Source organism: Numenius arquata, chromosome 18 (assembly GCF_964106895.1).
Source record: "Numenius arquata chromosome 18, bNumArq3.hap1.1, whole genome shotgun sequence".
Taxonomy (NCBI): Eukaryota; Metazoa; Chordata; class Aves; order Charadriiformes; family Scolopacidae; genus Numenius; species Numenius arquata.
The window spans coordinates 8,742,441-8,764,285 of record NC_133593.1 but is presented as its reverse complement, the minus strand read 5'-3'; the positions used below and the strand labels follow the sequence as shown (position 1 = coordinate 8,764,285).

The 21,845-nt window shown below is 42.7% G+C and overlaps 1 protein-coding gene across 3 annotated transcripts; it reads right to left on the bottom strand.

Moving 5' to 3' along the window:
* Window positions 1-718: 718 nt before the first annotated feature.
* Window positions 719-21,110, bottom strand: AKAP10 (A-kinase anchoring protein 10). Of its 3 annotated transcripts, none has more exons than XM_074160617.1 (15): window positions 20,746-21,110; window positions 16,936-16,983; window positions 14,413-14,595; window positions 13,537-14,091; window positions 11,956-12,054; window positions 11,428-11,512; window positions 10,938-11,061; window positions 9,953-10,089; window positions 8,699-8,843; window positions 7,775-7,948; window positions 5,548-5,657; window positions 4,593-4,675; window positions 3,953-4,005; window positions 3,221-3,316; window positions 719-2,177 (listed from the first exon to the last, which is right to left on the bottom strand). In XM_074160617.1, exons 1-15 carry the CDS (start codon window positions 20,921-20,923, stop codon window positions 2,172-2,174), a joined length of 2,076 nt encoding a protein of 691 aa, XP_074016718.1. In that variant the 5' UTR covers window positions 20,924-21,110; the 3' UTR covers window positions 719-2,171. The 3 variants fall into 3 exon arrangements, with proteins under 3 accessions (XP_074016718.1, XP_074016719.1, XP_074016717.1); XM_074160618.1 differs by having other exon boundaries at window positions 20,902-20,935; XM_074160616.1 differs by lacking the exon at window positions 719-2,177 and having other exon boundaries at window positions 3,134-3,316; window positions 20,746-20,923.
* Window positions 21,111-21,845: the final 735 nt, after the last annotated feature.

Below are 21,845 nucleotides of genomic sequence, written 5' to 3'. Positions count from 1 at the left end.
TAAAAAACAGAAAAAAACCAGGACAAATTACCCCATCTATCCCATTCCAATAAAAAGCTGCACCAGCGCTGCAGCCGGCCCAGTTGCGGGGTGTGCAGACCCTCTGGGGTGAAGGGAAAAACATGGGGGCTGTGAGCATCGGACACCCATAACCCCAGAGATCAACACTGCATCAAATCTAGACACTTTTCCTTCAGAGAGCGGGGAAGAGGTCCCACGATCAAGGTGGAGCCCTGGCAGGAATTTCTCCCTTCTTTTTCTGATGGATGTTTTTCCTACCAGCCTTCAGGAGCTGCAGCACTTCAGGTCTTTGTGTCTGATCGAGATCAGCTGAGGGAAACACAGCCCTAAGCAACACTTGTACCCAAACCTGTGGTCTGTCATCCCCAAACACCCTCAGCTGGGTCCCTGCCAAGGCAAAACAAATAAGCATTGCGCACAGAAGCAGGGAGAGTTGAGCTTTCACACACAGAAGAGGGCTGAAGGGTGTGTGCACAGCTCCAGGCTGTGCTGGAGGACCAAGCCCTGCCCCAAACCACCTGCTTATCTGATACTTAGATAGAAATTATTCTTATTCCACCACACTGCCATCAACATCACCCATTAAAAGATTAAGAAGTGTGTGCAAGTGTACCAAGGACAAACTGTTCAGGGGTTTGTTTCTTGTATAAACCCCCAAGACTCACACTTAAAAAAAAAGCCCCATGTAAAGTCAAATCCCATCAAAACAGAAAATTGACACAAATTTTAATATTTATATATTTTAAATCAAAACACAATTAAATATAGTATGTTTTAAGTACATGAATACTTGGGCATGAGAGAAATAAGAGGTGGTACATAGTACCAAAAACCTATACACAGCCTTTTTTGCTTTTTTATAGACAATACAGTGTATCTCTATACAATCGAATATTGCAACAGAATAACACTTGCTAGTCAATCAAGATATTCTGAACATTGGAGATGATTTGAGTTCTTTGCAAAGTGATTTTTTTTTTTTTTTGCACAAGTTTGAGGAAAAAAGCAATCATAAGAGTAAAGTAAAAAACACCCCAAACAGAAGTGGTGTATACTAAAGATGCAGCAATAACATAACGGTGAGACACTGAGTACTTTTGATACCCTGCAAAAATCAATTCACTGGAAAAAAAAAAAAGAGGTGCTGTGTAACACAGTGGCTTTTTTACTTAAACTAAAGGTTTTTCAAGTTGCAAGTGTTGACAATGTCGGGGGGAAGGCTAGAGGTCATTAAAAATTGTTTTTCTTTGTAAACCAAAGATCTGGAATTAAGATACTATGTTGGTTGGAGGACAACAAGCTATGGAGAACGGCAGCAATTACTTTTTTCCTTGCTCACGGGATGGAGAGTAAAGAAAACGGAGGGCTTTAGGGGGTACCATCTCCTCAAAATGTGGGCTGCGTTCAGAGCCGGGCTGGGGAGCAGAGGGTGGCGCGAGGCTTTTCGAGTCCGCTCTATGTTGGAAGCGGGAGTTTGTGTGTGCAGGTGAACCAGCTCCACAAGGAAGAGTGACACCGTCCAGGCTTCGCTCCTCATCACTCTACGCTGCCTTCCAAGTTAATGTAGTTATGAAGTAAAATACATTTATCTTACAGTTGAATACGCATCTATTTCAAGTAAGGAAAAATAAAACTTAGAACTTTTTAGGTCATTCACTGCCAATGAATTCACCGTTTCAGGTTCACTTCTTCAATGGCCAATGTTGGGGACATGCCCCACAGCCTTTCCAATTATGTGTTTAAAAATTACAAGTAGTAGAACTAGAAACTACAGCAAAACCTTCCCCTCTTTGTTGTGGCTTGTGTCCCATTCCAGATATTTTGCTTAAAAGGTTTTTTTGAGACAGGGTCAAGTATTTGTGAAGTTGATCCCAGTTTCTCAGTGACACATTTGTAAACTGCGTCTTCATCTCTTTAAAAACCATCATTATTGTGAATGCCACATACAACAGGAAAAAGTGTTTCTTCGCGCTCTACAGTGGAGGTACAGGATTGCTTCTTTTTCATTTTTCCTTATAAATGAGGGAGATTTCGGCTGTTGGAGTAACAGTGCTTTGTTTTTATTGGCTGTGTTAAAGAATCCACCAAAAGGGAAAGTTCACGCATTCTCAAAGCGGAAAACCAGATTTCCTGTTCTGGCGTTTCTGAAATCATAGCTGGAAAAGGAAAAACAGGGTTAGAGTTCATTTTACCCTAAAACATACAAAGCAAATGCTCAGTAGAAAGACATTTTGTATTTAAAAATGCTGAAAGCCTGGTATGCTTATGAGTGGGGGAGAGGAAAAAACCCAAACCAAACCACCAAACCACAACACACTCAACCTTCCGATGACTGTAACCGTACTTTGCTTAATTGAATCCAGAGCATCTGCAGCCACTTGGTCTTTCTAAATACTGTGCTGAGTGACCTTTCCATCCAGCCAGACTGGAGTTATATCATTTGCAGCCAAGCAGTTAAGTGAAATCATTATACAAGTAATTTAAATATAACTGCTCTAGAAAAAAAGGAAAGTCACGTATTGAAACTTTTGATCTGTTTGGGCCTAATCACTGGGCACACATTTACCTTAAATTTAAAAAAAGTACAAAGTCAGATGCCTAAAAGCCAGAAGTACCAAAAATTAACTTCGTGAATTACTGTCTTCATTATTTCACAAGATCTGTTGCATCAGAAATGGGTTTTTTAACCAGAGAACATGTGGACTCTTATAACGACAACGTCACTAAACAACAACATACACCACTAACTCACTAGTCCATGGACACAACTACTGTGTCTTTTCTCAAACAGTGTAGACACAGCACTATGTAAATCAGTGCACCCAACAAGACAACTTTCCAGCTGCGGAGCTTTATTGACACTTTAGGCAAAACCACCAGCATTTCATTAACATGAAACAGCAAGTGTGAACTCAAATAAGGAATTACAGTATTGATTCTGCAACACAAATCACCCTGTTAACTAACAGGGCAGTTTGTGAAGACTCGAAATGAACAAGGACGATTTTAATGCTTGCACAGGAGAACAACTACAGGTAGTACGGAGGCTGAAACACTTCAAACCTTTCTTTACATGGTGCTACACCAGTTTGAACATTTACAAGCGTGGGTTTCAGATGCACCAGGAAGGCAAGAGCTCTGCTCCTCCCACAGCCTGGCTGAAGTCCGATAAAGACACACTGCCTTCCCACCCCCCTACCTTCGTAACCTTCTCTGGAGGCTGTTCACACTGCGCCTGCTGCATAACGTCATTGACAATCATCTTCGCTATCCTCCAAGCCATCTCTTCTTGAGCCTGCATAGAAAAAACATCCAAAATTACAGATAGCTTCAAGTTCTTAAAAATTAAAAATACAGTCCTCTCAGCTAATTCACACGCTCAACCTCAGAGACATGATCAACCTTCGCAACTCGGTGACCTGTAGTAAATGTAGCCTCCCTCGATGGAAATGCACCTGGTTTCTAAGAGTAGAACTAACTTCAATTATTGTGAATATTTATGGCTTGATGCAATTTCCAAGACAGTTAGTGAAGATTTTAGACTTATCTGTTGGGGACTTGTCCAATCCCCTCCAAGGGGGAGAAATGCAGCCTGTAATCCATGTACAGTGGTCACTCCACAGTAAAAAACAAAGACCAACAGCACCTTCACTCCTAATTACAGATATATTTTATAAGACCATAATTAGAAAAACCTTGACTGCAAGCACACAGTTAACCATTACATTAGTTAAACCAGCAAGCACTGGCAAAAATCAAACTAGTTTCACACATGCATGCAATTAAACTATATTTAGCACACAGTCTGACAGTTCTTGTGGTGCATCGGAGAGATACTTGGAGAAACAGCCAGGATTAGGAACTTCAATACTTCATTTCCCTAATCTACACTGTAAAGTCAGTCACAAGGACAACATAAAAGAGGACACACCTCATCTGTGTTTCCTTGAACCCATTTCTTCATTGCTTGTGAAAACATGGACCCTAGTGGAGACAAAAAACCAGCAAGGAAGGTATATTAGCAAACTCTGTGGCACACCTCTATAAAAGCTAATTCCTTCCATCCTTCTGAAGGGTTCGCACCGCTGGTGTTGGAGAACAAGAGTGGCATAAAAGACAAGGGATCACGTGGAGCCATGGTTCATTGGACACCGAGCCTGAACCATTCCTCTTTACCAGAGCTAAAAAGTAGCATTAACAGCAGGTACCAAACTGGGTGGGAAGCGTGTGGAGAGCTGAAGTTCTTTTTCATCTCCAAACCAAATCTTTGAAGGTTTGATCGCCAGCTCAGCTGCTCGCGGCTTTCATCCCTGCCAGGTTCCATCGACAGCTCCAACTCCCACAGGCTGCTCATACTCCCAGGAGTCCAGCTGGACCAGAATAGCAGAGTTTTGCTAGAAAACTGGGCCAGGGATTGGCTTTGCCTCAGTACAGGACAATCCCCTGTGTATCTTATTTGGCTTAAAACAGATCTGGAAAGAGTCAAGAATCTTGCTTATCTTGACTGCAGTAAGGAAAAGAGCAGTTCTGCAGATATTTACAGAAATGGAGAGGAAAGAGGAAAAACCAACCTTTTGATTTTTTGACATCAGGCTCTGGTTCAGATTCTCTGATAAACTGTCCCAGGTCACTGACTCGTCCAAATGTCATCTTCCTGAAGAGAGGAGGAGTAAAAGAACCACAGAGGTTACCAAGAGAACTTCTGCATTATGGAAAGCTACCAGTCAGAAAAACAAAAAAAGCCTCCACAAAAGACTCCACTGTCTCAATAAACAGTGGCATTTCACCAGTTACCTTCACCTCTTCCACCTAAAAACGATACATTGGGAAAAACCTCCTGCTCTTCTCACGTATCTGAATTTGAAGCATATCTTAAAAATTCTTCTAGAAACTAGAAATAGGGAAATGCTTCAATGACTCAATCAGTTAATATCAACAGGCAGCCTTAGCAAGTGCTCTATACTACCATAAAAACATGTCATTAGGGAGAAAACAGCACCCAAAAGGACAGAAGACTAGAACGCAATGGAAAAGCAAGGTAGCTATAGAAACAATTTCTGTATGAGATCCACAGAGCAGAAGAGCTTTCTACCAAAGAGCAACTTAAGAAACAGAAGAAGAGCTGTGCAATCTGCTGAAGAAATGAAGTACAATTCCATTTCTGCTATGGGGGTCACGAGAAATCAGAATTGCACATTACAGTATCAAAGCCTGAGCTTATTCTTTTCTGTTCCAACCCCACATAGGAACTACTTGGCTGTATTTTGGAGTCAGAGGAATAACTAGGAGAAAAAGAAAAACCAATTGGAAATATTTTTCTGGCTGCCATTCTGGTCAGAGAAACATTCACTTTGACATTGGTGTTAAATCACACTATCAAAATAGATTTACTTTCAAATATTAAGACGTACTAAGATTGCAGCATCTTGCATTTATGCATACTCTCAATGCAGGAGGACACAGCAAAAATGGAACAGAGGTGAAACACGTCACTAAAAAGAATGAGATACACTGAATGAACCTTACCCTGCATATGTTCGTTGATACAAAGATTCTGGATCCAGACTTGCAGCATCTACAATTATTGCTTCATCAAAATTTTTCAGGATTTTAACATTAGCCTTTTTGACATTGGACTACAAATAAAAATTCTAAGTATTAGTGCCCAACGCAGACAACTAATGGCTTCTTAACAAAACTGCTACTTTAGTGCTTTTACACTTAGATAAACCTCCACAAAGTCTCTAAGTGAACGTAAAAGAATTAGAGAGCATCTACACAGCCATGAATTCCTAACTCAGTATGACATTGTTTTTAAATGGAGGATGATAAAGTTCTACGAAGAGAGCCAAGGACACAAGGTGGAGGTCAGCCTACGTGCGTGTAAGGACTGCTGACTAAGCATTATCAACTGAACAGATCCACGCACACGTGCAATTTATTTGTTTGTGAGTACGTAACACTGAACTACCTCAAAAGCTGCAGCAGCTTCACTCATCCCTCTCATGCACTTGGTAAGCAATTCCCAAACACACCGTGCTTCCCCCATACACAGAGAACAAACATTTATCTTTTGGCCTGGAGTATTTATATAAGGTTATGAAAAAAAATCAAGCAAACATTAGAGCTACGGCAGGGAAAGCACAAATGCACAGTAACCTATTAGCATCTTAACGCAGAACAGAAACATCGATGGCGGCTGCCCTGCAAACTCCTTTCCTGCTGCTCTGCGTAAGTGCTGCTCTTTATGCAAAAATATGCAGAGACCCAGAGATTCTCCTATTCAGATAAGCAGCAATGCACAGCACAAAATACAGCAATTCATTCCTAAGTTGTCCAGTCCAGCCAATTACCAGCAGCTTCTCCTGTTCAGACTGTCAGGCAGCAGGATATTTCAAGATTATTAGAACACAGATTTTATTCCCCATTTCACAACTAGGTGGGAATATTCCCTCCTTGCAAATTAGGAGGTTTAAAAATACTACAAGCAGGTAGTACAGCTTCCAAGTTGCTTGAAACACAGAACATCAAAAACGTTGTTCTAGATACTGGATGTAAAACCCGGGGTTGCACTGCGGCGTTCAGTAAGAGCAATTCAGCAAAAGCAGTTCGAGCTCAGCTTTTCTGCTCTCAGCTGGGCTTGCAGTTTGCAACCTGACCTGGTTACAGACAAGCCACAATCTGCTTATCCTCTCTTGTTTCACATCTGAATGAAGCAAAGCTAGAGTTTTTGGAACAGACACCTCTTGGTTAAAAACATCTCTGATGTCATTGGGATGGTTTCAGAGCGTAACGAGCTCCACTGCCCCTTTGTGAGGCTGGGCCCACAGCTCTCAAAGCAGCACTACAAAAAGCCAAAAAAAAAAAAAAAAAAGAGGAAGATGCTGCCCCACAACCAGGGCACCGTGCAAAGCTAATCCAAAGTCATTGAGAAATGTCCACTGTGTAAGGGTAACAGAGCCAAAGGAGCCCAGTCACATTCTCGTTTCTACACAGTACAGCAAAGAAGCAGCCAGAGCTCTAATCATGCTTAACGAACGATTAGAACGCCTTACCCAGCAATGGACTTTTTTTAATGCCCAGCTTTACATCAAGCTATATACATGCAAACAAAATGCAAGTATTGCCCCCCGGCTCAGAGCATCTCAGTGGTAATGAAGTGTCAGAGCTCTCTTTTGGAAAGGTCAGGAGTCTGGCCATTTTCTTTCAGACCAGCATGACTCGCTAGATTGAGGATGATAGCAGGGAAAAGTCTGCTGAGACTAACGACCACCACCTGCTCAGATATTAACTGTCAGCGCTCTAGGAGCGCGTAGAGAGATGCCTTAAACCCTAGAACTGAGTGGACTCTTCAGGACAGAAAATCCAGCACTTTAATAGAACTGAGCACACAAAACCGGCATATTTGTAAGTTATTTCTAGTAAAAAATATTCTTAAACATTATGGCACTACAAAACAACCTGCAGTGAGCATTAACAGCTTAATAAAAACGTAACTTTGATGTAAAGAACTAAAAGCAGTACAAGACTTTGGATACATCAAATACAAGATACCATTCCATGCCAACACTGTTGGTTTGAACTTAGCAGAAGGGAGATCAAACTTGTCCTAATATGACACGGGCTTTAATGTTAAAGTGCAACGGGAAGCTTCAAATTACAAGATGTTTCCTTCAGTGCAGGAACTTTAACATCGATACAGAAAAGTGGCTGCAGCATTTCCTATAACAGAATCAAGCCACGACACTCATACCTGGGAGGCAGAGCCATCCGGGGCCCCTATCGAATCGCTGTCAGGAGAGTTACCGGGGCCGTGAATGCTCAGTGCAATATTCCCTCCTGGAAATTCATCTCCTCGTACTGAATGGATGAGATCATTCAAGTATTTGTAGTAAAGGTTGCTGGACAAGAAACCAGGTAAAAAAACCTGAGAGACAGAAGAAGGAATTCTCTTTAATCAAGGCTGGTCCACACAATTGCTGTACATCATTTGCAGAGGAGAAGGGACACACAAACATCTCAGTCCTTGTGTAGATGGTACACAAGTAAAAGTGTCCACACAAGGAATTGTTCCACATTAGTGATTGCATTGCTTTAAATTTTAATCCTACTGCAAAACAAACAAAAATAACTGTGTATTAACCAAATCCTCCAGTAACTGAAGTTCAGACTTTTTTCTTCCTCTAGAAAAGCCCGACAACCCAATATGCTTACAGTCACTGCACTACGCTGCTCAAAAATCACCTGCAGCTCCACAATCAAATCATTAATCTCCGGCATCCAGGTACCCCAGAGTTACACTATGATCCACACCACTGGAATTACACTTGCAAACAACTGCTACTAGCAGGAAGGAAAATCTTCTAAAAATACATAATAAGCTGTTGACAGCAATTCACATGGGAGGAAATTCTGTTACTTCCATTAAAATGCAATAATCACCCAAGACAAACATTTCACAGAGAATTAACAGAAGCCAGTGGGTGGTATCTTTTCAAATCAGGCTGGGGAAAAGAGTCTAGCAAATTTTAGGGAAGCTGTTGTATTATGCAGGTAACCAGGCAGTCAGTGAAAGAAAAGGTTAAATCAGAGGTGCAGGAGGGGACACTTGAAACGCTGCACGATCTCCACATCATCTTTACTAACTGTCAAACCCGTTCCAAAGAAGGCATCTCACCGTCTCCATGGTAGTCCACGCCTGCCGTAAGGGAGTAGTGAAACAGTTCGGGAGAGGACCCCCTTCCCTGCAGATGTTGGATTCAATCTCTAACCTCACCGAGTCATCAAACCCAAGAGGGTGCGTGGCTTGAAGGGAGAAGTACCTGCAGCACGGACAGGGAGAGACGACAACACGAAAGGATTTGCAAAACTTTGCAGGTGGTTAATACCAGCCTTTCACCGAACACCGTTAATCCCGCTGCAGCCACTAGATGGTGCTGGCTTCAAAAACGTACATAAAAATGAGCCTCACTCACTACAGAAAAAAAAAAAAAAAAACAAAAACCCAATTCACAGAAACATTTTTGATAAAGCCTTGCCCTGAAGACACAGATAAAAGAAACAGAGCATCATCATCTGCTGATGAGCAGAATCTCACACACAGCCTTGGAGCAGGGAAGCAGGAATGAAGCAGGAAACACCCAGGACTCTGAAGCTGCATTTGCTCTGCTGATCACATCACTGAAAACTGAGTTTATGGATGGAGCTGGGGGGTGACTGATGAAAGTCAGAGTGAATTGTTTGCTTCCTCTCCAATTATTATTTCCTACTAGGGTATAACTCAACAAGCTTGTGGCAATGAATCTCACACTTAAGCTTAAGAACAAACTTTTTCTGGAAGCAGTTTTGATGTTTGTCTTCCAGTTGCATTATTGCTAAGGTGACTCACAAAATAAAAGAAAAAAGTTACACTAGTGAGAGGAAAGTCTGATATTAAAAGGAATCTGGTCATTTCCTTAAAAAAAAAATAATATTTTGAAATACTAAGAACAAGCACCATTTGGCTTTTAATATATGTGATAACAGTTCCTACAGCCTGTTTTAAATGGACAACAGTATCTGAACCTTAAGGTTTTTCTACAGTGATGCATCTGCTATCAGGTTTAAATCTTTTTGCATTTTCAAATGGCAACCAACTGGCTTTGATATCTCATCACCGACCATTAACTCAAGCAATCAAGTCCTGAAATTCCGAATTGTGTTTAAGAACAGAATCATTATAAGGACTTTCTCCTCATGCATAAAGAAAAGTTTTAGAAGTTCTTGTGTGCATATGCATCAAAGGCCGCCTTAATAAAACACATTTCAGCATAACAGCACAAGACTGCACAGTTATGGTTTGAAAATGAAAAGTTCCTTTTGCAGAGTGCAAACCAAAACTACAAGCACAAAATTAGAGTTTCAGAAACAAGTAATTGTTGAACTCCCTCACTTGTCATATAAAATCATGGCATCATTCTGTGCTTCTTGCCCATCATACTGGCCTTTTTTGGCAGCAAGTTGAGACTGGAAGTTATCTGCTGCCAACCAGAACTGCAATACGTTAACTGCATCCTCCTTCTCCATGTACTGGAAGGGAAATTAAAAAAAAAAGAAGAGAAATTAAAGCAGTTTCAGCAAGAAACTTTTAATAAACATAGAAAAACCTGCTCCTTACCATTTATAACAAGAAACACAGTCTGTATATTAATGACGCAAAATTGTCACCAGGGCATACAATTGTTTTGAATTTTCAGGTACAGTTTTGCAGACTAATTGAGTTTGTTTACAAAAAACCACCCATGACATTTCTTTTTTGTACTGATTTTCACACTTAGTTTCCTAGAACTATTTACTAAAGACAGAGGAAATGCTATTTTCATGCTATGCTTAGCTTACACTGAACTCAGCATATTGTCTCAGCCTCCCAGCTTGCTGTTTGACACCACATTGGCTTGTCAGACTATCAGGACAAGTATTTTACTACTAACAAGACGATTCCCTCAAGGCACAGGACCCCACAACTGTAAAATCATGTATTTAACCTACCACATTCCAATCTGGTATCCTCCCTACATAGTGATTATTTGCTATTTGTAAGAATGCTTAAGGCTTTCGAAGTCACTACTTCATTTGGCAAAATTAAGACAACTGTCAAAGCTTCTATAAAGCAAAGAGACGCTTAGAAGCACACACGAACTGGAGAAGACACACCAATACTCATTCTACAATTCAGTGTACAGGTTTGAACATTTGAAATAGTTCTACACGTGGGCAGGAAACAGTTAAATGCATTATCTCCCAGAAAAAAAAAAGATATACCTCGTCTTTTTTTATTATATTTGAGGTGTCTTTATTAGAGTCATCAGGGCATGAATAGTTTTTCTTCCATTCAATAGAAAGGAATAAAAAAAGCAAATCCAAAACCTACCACTCACCTCAGAGAAATAGAACAGGGCTGATTCACAGAAAAGTATGTCAGCCAGATAAACAGTCCCGCTGGTCAGCACCTCAATCTGGTATTTACAGAAATGATGACTTCGCAAAAATTCACTAAAGTGCCTGCACACAGATAGAGTAACAATTAGTTATTAAGGGTCAACAGCATTCAAGGTGTCCCATGAACCAATTAGTTCTTGCCCCAGAAGTCTTACACTTTTAGTTGGATAAAAGCAAAACAAGCAAAAAACGGTGCAGGTTTACAACTGACACGAGACAGACAGAAAGAATGCAATAATAGCACGCACGTCCAATTTCAGCAAGCGATTGCCAGAATGGATTTGGAGGAAGAGATTTGAGCAGGTTCAAATACAGAAGACTGCACAGAGGAGTGATTACACAGTTAATGCCTCCATGAGCATTTTTAAGAGAACCACCTTTTGCAAAAGAACAGCAGAAACAAGAAGCGAAACCATTCAATCAACTTACTCTTGTTCCATTGCATTAAACACTATTGACTGTGCCGTAACAAAACAGTTTGGATCCACTTGTCCATCTTCCCCACAAATCTTTGCTGCAAAGAAAGACCAGGTTAACTTTAATGTGCATTTGGCTGATTGATTGAGCCCCAAGACAGGAGTGGTGACTAGTTAATGATGAACTGCAATTCAAATCCACTAGAATCAGCTGGCTCTGACTGCACAAAAAGACCTTTTGAAGAACTGCAGATCACTGAATGATAACATTACAGCTAAAGTATTTGATTGAGACTCAAATCTGGATTCCCTCCATAACCACCAGGAATTCTTTCACTAATTTAAGCAAAGTCTCTGAAAGTTCTGCTGGGGATACAGCACAGCACTACAGAAAGGTCAGATCCACTGATACTTGTAATGTGACCTACTACCTTTTTACAACTGACTTTAAAATTCATAAAAAGAAATATGAGTGTGTGTGGTATTAAAGATAAATAGTTATGAGGAAGCTCTGAAATGAGTAGGCAGTACACATTCTTACCAACTATGTCATTTCTCATTGCTTCTGTAATAGGGATTGGTTTAGCAGCATCTGGAGAAATATATTTGGTAAAAGTACTAACTGCATCCCGTTCTATACCTACAAGGAAGAAACACAGAATCAAACTTTGAATTCTTTGGTGTAGGTCTAAAACAAGGAGTGAACAACAAATGTCTGCTCTTCAGAAAAGCAAGTATCTAATTATCAGCAACAAGTTTCCTTCCCATGAAGCTTTCAGTCCCCTGCTCCGTACTTTGCTACTGACAAGCTACAGTGACTGTTGTCTCCAGCCAGGTCACAATGAGCCCAGCAGGGACTGACCCGTGAGACGGAATAAAGCAACACAGCTCTGAATTTCCTACCACCAGGACAGACACCACCCTCTTCCTCAGCTGCACACCTTAGTCCCAGAAGCAATGCTTTTCTGGCAAGAACTGCAGTGAAGTTCCCAATTTCTAGGTCTCATGACAGAGAATATAAAACACTTGCATTATAAAGGAATTAAAAGGAAAAAAAAAAAAAAAGAATATCTTTAAATGGTATGCCTGAGAACAAGGTGTATGTCATCTTTCAAGAGTTGGGACACTGCTCTGGAAGAGAGAAAAAAAATTATATTCCAGACTTATCAGATTTCTCAAAAAGGACCTAGTCTTTTCAAATTCTTTTTAGACACCAGAAAGCAGAGGTGCTTTTCATGACTAAAGTATCATTGAATTTGTTTAAGCTACTTTGGGGCTTAGGTTATGTATTGTGGAGGTACATGATAACTAACTATATGAGAAAGACAAACAGCAAGAGAAAGGGACGCAACACAAGGAAACAGTTGGGCAAACAAAAGGAACCAACATGAAGAAAGGAGCATTTCCTTTTTGTCTGTAGACTTGCACAAATGGGGGAGGACTGAGTAGATGCAAAGTAGAGCAACAGGTCACTGTGCACGTCACTTACTACCAAAAGTCAGTATTTTAATTTCATCCTTACTTCCAGTAGCCTCTCAAGAGGTGGATTCCAAATGAGAACAAATCAATTACAAGGGGAGGAATTCTATCAAACAAATCCAAGAACAAAAACAGTCCATTCCACACAAAAATCTCTACAAGTCTCTTGTAACCAGCACTTATGTCATTTTACACGATACAGGATATTTACCTTCTGTGAAAAGTTAATTATCAATTCTCAGCCCCGTCATCCAAATTTGCTGCAATTCTTTTAAGTTGGGGGTGGGATGGGTGAGGGAAGAACGGGACATTGCAATGTTCATCTTCATTTCTTAAGATTACACATGTAAGAACAGAAGTAACCTAAGCTTATTAGGGTTCATAATGATTTTGAAGTCTCTTCAGCAGCATATTTATTTTTAAACAACCAGACAATCAAATAATACACAGCTCAAACTGACCATTAGCTTATACACCAAGTTAAAGCTACTGATACACAAAATTATCTTCCTCCTCACAACACCACATCATCCTTCCTAACAACACGTGAGCAGCGAGGTAGCCCCATCACACAAAGCGAGCGGCAGCTACTCTGCTCCCCGTCTCCCCACCTTTTTAAAGAAAGGGAACACACGGCACTTACTTTTCATTAGTTTTCCTGACAAGTCTTTTAGTGCAGAAGAGGGGCTGTTTCTATTTGATACTGTAAGCTTGGAAGATTCTTGCTGATCAGCTGGAACAGAATGTGTCCCTGTCTCAGATTTTCTTAGACAAAGAACACGGGTATTATCGCTCTCCTGTCCCGAGAGCACGTGGTTCTGGCTGTTGCTAGTTCTGTCGTCCTTGTCTGAAGCCACTGGCTTGGTCCTGAGCAGATGGACTGCGCTAGAATCCTCCAATCTCTCCTCAAGCAACCCAGTTGGAGAAGACGATGCAATTTCCTGCTGTTTTGACGGCGACACTGGCTCTGCCAACGAACTCTGCTTAACTGTGTTCAGGCTGTGTGCTCTAATACGGGACCATGTTGTGGAGTGGAAGCTTTCAGCCTCTAACCAAAATTTAACCAAGTGTTCCATCCTGCGCAGTTCCATAAACTGGATAAAATAAGGGAGGGCTACATTGTCCTGCAGAACTTGTTCCAGGGTCTTTGAAAGGCTTGATTTGGTCTCTTCTGCCTGATAATCCAGACACGATCTGCCTGAAGAAAAATAGCAAGGGAATGACTCCATATTGTACTACAGACATTGGTATTTGATACAAAGACGCCCTGTGATGCAATTGGTGAAGAGGTAATTCCAACAGAATGGTGACACACAAAGCAAAGGAACCTCTTTTAACAAACACATGTACTGTCCCCATTCAAAACCCTTCGAGGGTAACACACATGCTATCGTAAGAGCAGTCAAATTTTTAATTATCTAAACAACTTGCCTGAAAACCAAAGGATGGTGAGCATATCAGTAATATACATAGAATAAAAAGAAATACTGACGTCATTACAGAGCTGGTGAAGCCTTACCTAAGTCTCCAAAATGAGCAGCTTCCATGTGACTTGGCTGCTTCTTAAGGGCAGCCGTCCGACTGCTTGAAAAAGAGTCCATGTTGGCAGAGATGGCATTAATTGCCACATGGCTTGGTCCTGCAGCCTCCAGCAAGGCATGATTTCTAGTGCTTCTCTGAGGGGAATGTACTGCTATTGGAGCTGGAATCAAGACAGGAAAGATTAAGACACAAGGATCCCAAGACATCTTCTAAGCAGTACCCAATGTTAAGCACCCCCAGGATATGCCAGAGTTTGCAAAAGTCAATCTTATTAAAAACCTCATTGTACCACCATGTGTCATCTTCCATCAAGGGTCTGATGAGAGTAGAGACCACAGAAATAAACAAGGATTTATTATGGCAAGAATAAAATCACTTCCGATAGATCAGTGGTGCCCACCCACCTACATTCTCCTTACTCAGTAGCTAATCAAAAGACGCCAAGTCTAAGTTTACACGTGAAATATTATTCCTCGCTCTTCCTGCTTCCTTGATAACCGCTATCGTAGCAGCTTAATACTTCGTCAACTATTTATCTTAGTTGCAGTGTTCTTGCCAATCCATTTCCACACCTTTTTGAAGGCTAGAACATGTCACAAAATCCTGAACTACAAAGCTGTGAGTTTTAACAAGAATACTTTTCAAAACTATTTTCTTTGCCTCTATTTGCTTTTAAGAGGCGAAAAAAAAAAAAGCAATAAGGAAATACATCTGACGAAACCCAGGTTACAAGCCTTAACCTCCTCTAGCTGTTTCAGAACATGGCTGCCTACCTGAGCCCAGAGAGAAAACAAAGAAGAGCTTCCTCGCACAAAACTCTGCCATGAAAAAGCATCAACTAATTGTTAATTGATGACAAAGCTGAAAAAAAACCAAAACCCGCTCAGAGCAGTTTCAAAAGCTCTCAGGAAATTGCAGTTGAGTAGGATGTCATGCAAGGACATCTTACACCTCTGACTCCTCAAGCGAGTCAGGTGACACTATCGCAGCACACCACTTCCTAACACGCTTCATCAAGGCGTCAAGCAACTTGGTTTTGACGACTTTGCTGCTGCATAACTTTATTTTTATTCACAATTTGATGACACTATGATGACAGAAGTTGACAGTTTCACACTCGCACATCATGGTAACAGATACTTCAGGAGCAACGGTACAGAAGGGTTAAAACGTTTAAGCTGTTGCAAAGCATTTCTCTGGATGCAGTGTTTGGTACCAAGACACTGTTTGTCACCTCTCACAAAACCTTTGGTATTTAATACCAGCAATAACGGAGAAAACACTTTTTTTTCCCCAAGCTAATGGGTGGCAGCCAGTTGCTTGACTGATGACAGCAACCGAGGAAAACTTGCTGGAGGCTACTCGCGTAGAACTGAAGCCACACTCCTCATAACGGTTTAGGCTCTTGTGAATTAGATTCAAATTTAATTTTATACTATGAACATTTGAGGCAACATTGCTCTACTTAATCTAAGGCTCAAACACCTGTTCCAAAACCTCCAGGTAGCACTACTTGGCTAACACAACATCATACAGATCATGGAGTAGCTCCTTGCCAAACTGGAAAGATGCTCTCTCTCTGCAGCAGCTCACAGTGTGTAAGACGATCAATCTTCACATTTATTTTTATTTACAGGGTCACCACACTATAGCCTCTTACTGCTAAACTCTTTCAGCCAGTCATTGGAAATTGCAGTTGCACTGAAATCTCAGGGTGTGCTATTAAAGGGATGCAGCTTACTGCTTCCTGCATTTGATTTGAAAGACAGACCACCAAAGCAAAAAAAGCCTTTAATTTTCTCTTGATATCCAGATAACACATTAACAAGTACAGAAACAGGATTTTTTCTGAGGATATAAAAGTAACACTTCAGATTCACACGAATTACCTCATCTCCTTTTAGCATTGCAATAAAAACTGACAGGATAAATAATCCTATTTTCTCACCATTTATAAACTTCCTTCCCATCAATATTTTTTTCTCTCCTAACAGATTTAGCAGCAAGATTTCTGTATCACATGGAGCAGCATCAAAACAGCTATTCATTCTGACCAAGATTCAGATCTTCAGATCACAAACCGTATCAGTCCAAGTTAAATGAAACACTGGCAGCCCCGTTGGCAAATTAGACACAGTTAAGCTGCATTTTCAAAACTGGAAAATAAGCTACAAGCAAGCAAGAAACTTCAGAAGCAATTCGTTGTAGATAAGAAATAGCCACTATGTGGAAGGTGACTGAAATGCATGATCGCTTTGAATTAAGGCTCATGTCTGACATAATTTAATAACCTTCTGCACTTACAGACTCAGCAAGATGACGAGGAAAGATTAGTTACTATAAATACTCAGAAACAGAATTAAGTTTGGGGTTTGTTTTGATTTTAATGCATAGGTCACATCTGCACTCAGTCGCAAGGAAATTATCCCACTGGTTAAAATAAAAATGGCAGATGATATTAGATATCCAAGTTTATAGACAAAGTAAATATTGATCTTACTTTTAATTGCTTTCACATCTGTGGTCTTTTCTTGTTCTTTGCCTTTCACTGTAAAATACAAAAGAAAACATTAATGCTATTTTGGGTGACTAATGGCATTTACCAGAGAACGGGCATACAATTCCCAACTTCAGCAAGTATCAGAGGCAGATGTAAACTATCGTTTTATTAAAACTGATCTCTCATTTAAATCTGCACATCTCGTAACTGACAGAGGCTTTCACAGCTTTTGTGTTGGTTTCTTTTCAAAACCAAAGTCTTAGAATCTGTGAATTAAGTTTAATGAAATACAGTGTGTTAACACCAAGAAAGATGCTTGCTGTCCACATGATTAAAGCAAGGCTACATTCAAGGTTACTTTAATAAACAGCATTAACTGGGAAGACTGGGATAGATGCTTTTAAGTGTAAGGCGCTGGCAGATACTCTCTATGAACTAAAAATCACAGAGGATCTCCCCTGTGTTACAGGAAGAGCAGTGCAACACACACAGCCGAAGAGATACACAAAGCCAGAGCCAGCCCATGACTCCTCCGTCACAATGGACACCACAGAAACATTCTGGAAACACACTGCAAATAGTTAATTCTCTCACAAATAATATCGCTTAACTATCACTGAACCTATGGCAAGCAACTGATGGGGAGATAATAGTTTAAAAAAGTTGTGATGGAAAAGCATTTGGGTTTTTTTTTTCCAATTATTATTTTTTAAAGGAAACTCCTAAAGGAAGTGAATGAGGAGATCTGCTTAAAACAAAAATAAAGAAACCGAAGGAGCACATAAACAGGATGGCATGAGAAACAAATTCAGTGGTGATACTGAAAACCTCCTCCGGCTGCTCCAGGCTGGGATTGTTACTACAAATAGGTCATCTTCGAACACCGATTGTGGAGCCCTCCCAAACCTGACCACAAATCATGACCTGGCACAATCAGACATTTACATCACAAAACACGAACAGATTTTAAAAAACTCCTTCCTACTCTAACCCAAGTATTTTAAATATTTTAAAGGGAAACGTCAATCTCTGCTTACATAATTGTCCTGCCCGGCGGTGGCTGCGGCACTGCCGAGCTCCAGCCGTCCCCGCGAGAACCAGAAACCTTGCAGGTCTGAGAACTGGCAACTCAGCATTTAAGATTTAAGCCGGCAGCGAGCACAGTCTCTCTCCTGTAGAGAGGTTTAAGCCTCCGTTAAAGGAGCTGGATTCTTTTAAAGCTGAACTCTTGCAGCTGTGAGCAGTGAGAATAACCAGACTTTACATAACTGAGGGCGTGCTGATACACAGGACTGAAAAAAACCTGCTTGTCTGAAGGAACACTGAGGTACAACGGGAATAAAGTAACCCCTATACAGTATTATGAACCTTTACCTTTCCAAAATTATTCCAATAGTTGATTTATCAAACCGATTCCTAACTACTGGCAACAATTCCTGAGTTTCAAAAGGAGAGTCCTCCATAAGCCTATTTTCAGTTTAAATACATCTGTTCCTTCTTACCAGCTACTCAGTTCCTCTCTAATTACCTACTGACTACTGGTAATCAAACTCCCAGTTCACATCCCTAACCTCCTCATACACAGCCTTCTTTTGTCCCCATCAGCTCCGAGCAGAACAAAATGAAGTAGTTAAAGCAGAGGACAAAACAGAACTCCCATACACGACAAGACCAAATTCGCAGACTAAAGTTTCACTAAAGAAATTTACTTTCACTTCCCTCAAAGAAACGAAGGTCACTTGGTGTCTGTGTGAAGCCAGAGGGATGACTGCGGTACGTGGTGGCCCAGGACTGAGAGCGGGTGAGAATTCCCAGTAGCAAACCCCATTCACGAAGGGGTAACGCATCAAACCGACGCAATGTGGCCGTGCATTTAATTCACATCTTGAAATGCAGAAGAATGAACAAACCTTAACTGTTCACACGTGTACGCGCACAAAAACCAATCTCTAACGTCAGGGGTCAGCCCGCTGCAGGAGTGGGTATGTTTTTTTCCAAGATATCCCTACTGAACGGGCACACAGTCTGGCTGCTTTCACTGATGACAATTTCGCAATCTGCCTTCGAGCACCGGGCTGCGAGCTCAACTGCTATAGTTCAATTTTTCAACCTATCATCCACCCTCAGCTTTCTAAAACTTTATTTTAAGGCCTGTGCTAACAAACCACTACTGGTTTTAATTTTTCTACATGTTGGTAGTTTTGTGATCCTTGCTATGATTTCTTTTTTAAAAAGCTTCATTTTTATCCAGTGCAATATCCTCTTAAACAACACGAGCTCAACCCAAGAACACTGATGCAGTTTTGGACTCCATGTGTCTCGTCTACAGAGTTTTTATCATAAGCCTTAATGTTTCTCTCCCAGCTGCAGTTCAAGATCTTTTCTAAAAGCCAGTATCTAAAATGGAGATCATAAAACAATATTGTTTTATGTACAACCCAGATGAAAGCTTTTGTCTCTCCTCTCCTTACCAGCGCCTCTCTTGGGCGTTTAGTTCTGACTGTGCTTCTCTGACCAAAGATCCTTTAATCAAAGTAACACAAACAGATACTCAATTAGACATTTCATTACTTTCTCCCTGAGAAAATTTTTGCCAAAGCCTACGCTGTTCCTACAATTACGCATCAGGATGGAACATCCAGCCCCGCAATTCTCTCCATCCACGAAGCAGCAGAAGCTGGTTTTGAGTAGTTTATAAGCAGTATGAAAGTTTTATTCTGCAGCACAACGTTAGTGTGTAAACACCCCAAAAAGGATTACGGCACTTACAAAGCCTTCAGTGGACTCCAAGAATCTTCAAAACTACTGATACGAACAGAAGTTTAAACTCATTTCTTCCAGGATTACTGCGCTAACCTCTACAAAGAACGAAATTTTTGTTGCTTCTACTTTGGTTGAGCAAGTTTACATCGGGATGTGTCAGTCAAGAGCAAAAACACTGGCTCAGAGAATATGTTCTTTCCTCCTAACTTACAGCCTCACCTCCCAAGGGATACATTTTGGGCTTCAGTAACTGAGAAATGCTTTAGGAGAGCGTTGTCACGGCCGCTGCTGGGACAGCAATGGTCGTAATGCTTGAACAACGGCATTACGAGATACCAGAACTACTTTCCCAAGAGGACCTGCCTAAGAGGTGCCACTTTCAACACAAACCACTCAAACCACATATTGTGCAGATTGAAAGCGCATCATTCCACATTTCATCACGAGCTGTAGCACAAGGGCCTTCAAAACGTTTCACTCTCAAAGAACATTTAAACTATATCCATTTGTGCTACGGGAATATTATAAATATTTCAGGAGTCCCAAATTTTAAATCTTAGCTCGTGTTCCAGAACACCAACAAACATATTAGCAAAATAAATTGTCAATGACTCCTTTGGCTTTTACGAAGAATTCAGTGCGATGAGGTCCCTTTCTCAATTAGGGTCTTTAGCTACTGTTTATTATATGTTTATGAAACCATTGATTGCGAAAAAAAATAATCTGCAAACAGTGAGAGAGGCTCAAAAATTGCAGGAGGTGGGAGACATTTTATCCCAGCCCACCGAACTGCACGACTCCCCCGTTTCAGCACCGCAAGGCTCTGCCGTGCGGAAGAAGGGCAAAGCCGCTGCAGCCGCTCCTCGAGCGGCCCCGGGAAGGAGGGGGCTGCCCGGGGCCGCTGCCAGAGCCCCGACAGGCAGGCAGACCGCAGCCGACACCCCGAGGCCCCGCCGCGGCCATCCCCGCACAGCCCCGGCCGCCCCCTCCCGACCTCCTCCCCGAACCCTGAGGGAGGAAAAGGGCCCGGGAGGTGCCGGGACTGACCGTGGTTTGCGGAGAGCTCGCTCCTCAGGGGTCGAGCTTCCTCTCGGGGCCCGGTCGCCGTCCCCGGAGAGGCAGGGCCGGGGCCCAGCAGCCGTGCGGGGGACGAAGGCGGCAGCCGCCCCTCAGCCCCGGGCCTCCCGCCCGCCGCCCCCCTACCTTTCCGCCTGAAGAAGGACATGGTGCCGGGGAGGGGGCGAGGCGGCCGCCGGGGAGGGGGGGAAGAAGGGGAGGGAAGGGGCGAGGGCAGCGAGCCGAGCTCCCTATGAATGAGACTCCTTCCTCCGCCCGCCGCCGCCTCTCCCTCCGCCTCTTCCTCCCGCAGAGGCGCCAGCGGCCGCCATGTTGTCAACAACCGCCCCGCTCCCTCTTCCGGGCGGCCGGCGGCGCGCCGAGCATGACGGGATGCGGCCGCGGCCCCCGCCTCACTCAACATGGCCGCCCGGGCAGACCAGCCAATCCGCGCGTCGGGGCGGCCATCTTGGATGAGGGCAAGAAGTTCACGGGGGTCCCCGGCGGGGGGGCGGCCATCTTTGATCAGGGCTAGTGGTGCCGGGCGGAGTGAGGCGCGGTCGGCCATCTTGGCTGAGGGCAGGAGGGCCTAGAGATTGTGTTTTGGGGACGCTCCGCGGCAATTTGGGCACGTCTCGTGGGCGAAGGGTGACAGCCTGTCCTGAAGGGCAGGGGGGAGGGGCACGGCAGGGCCGGCGAGAGCCGAGGTGATGTGCAAAGCCACGCTGGAGAACTCGGAGACGTGGGTCCAAAATGTCCCCTTTGGCCAGCGGGGCTGGGACAGAGGAGAGGTGACAGCCCAACAGACCCCACATCCGAGCACCGCCGTGGGGTGTGTGGACTTTGCAGTCCCAGTGGAGGCAGCCACAAGCCACGGGTCCCTCACGCATGGGGTACACGGTGGCACTGGTGGGTGCATCCCTGTGGTGCCAGAGACGTGGCAGGGCTTCCCGCATCCCCGTCATTCCATCGCAAACTACCCAGCCATCGGCGCGGTGTAACCAGAAAACCCTGCTGGGCAGCGTGGGGCCGGCCAGGATGTGGGGACGCTGCGGGGGTGCTGGGAAGCCGACTGCCTGATAAGTCAGTTC

Coding starts and splice junctions, on each gene's coding strand:
- AKAP10 (XM_074160616.1), bottom strand. CDS start 20,923: ATGTCCTTCTTCAGGCGGAAAGGTAGGGGGGCGGCGGGCGGGAGGCCC. Junction 14,596..16,935: donor AGATGTGAAAGCAATTAAAA/GTAAGATCAATA, acceptor TCTTGATTCCAG/CTCCAATAGCAGTACATTCC. Junction 3,317..3,952: donor TTCAAGGAAACACAGATGAG/GTGTGTCCTCTT, acceptor TTTTCTATGCAG/GCTCAAGAAGAGATGGCTTG.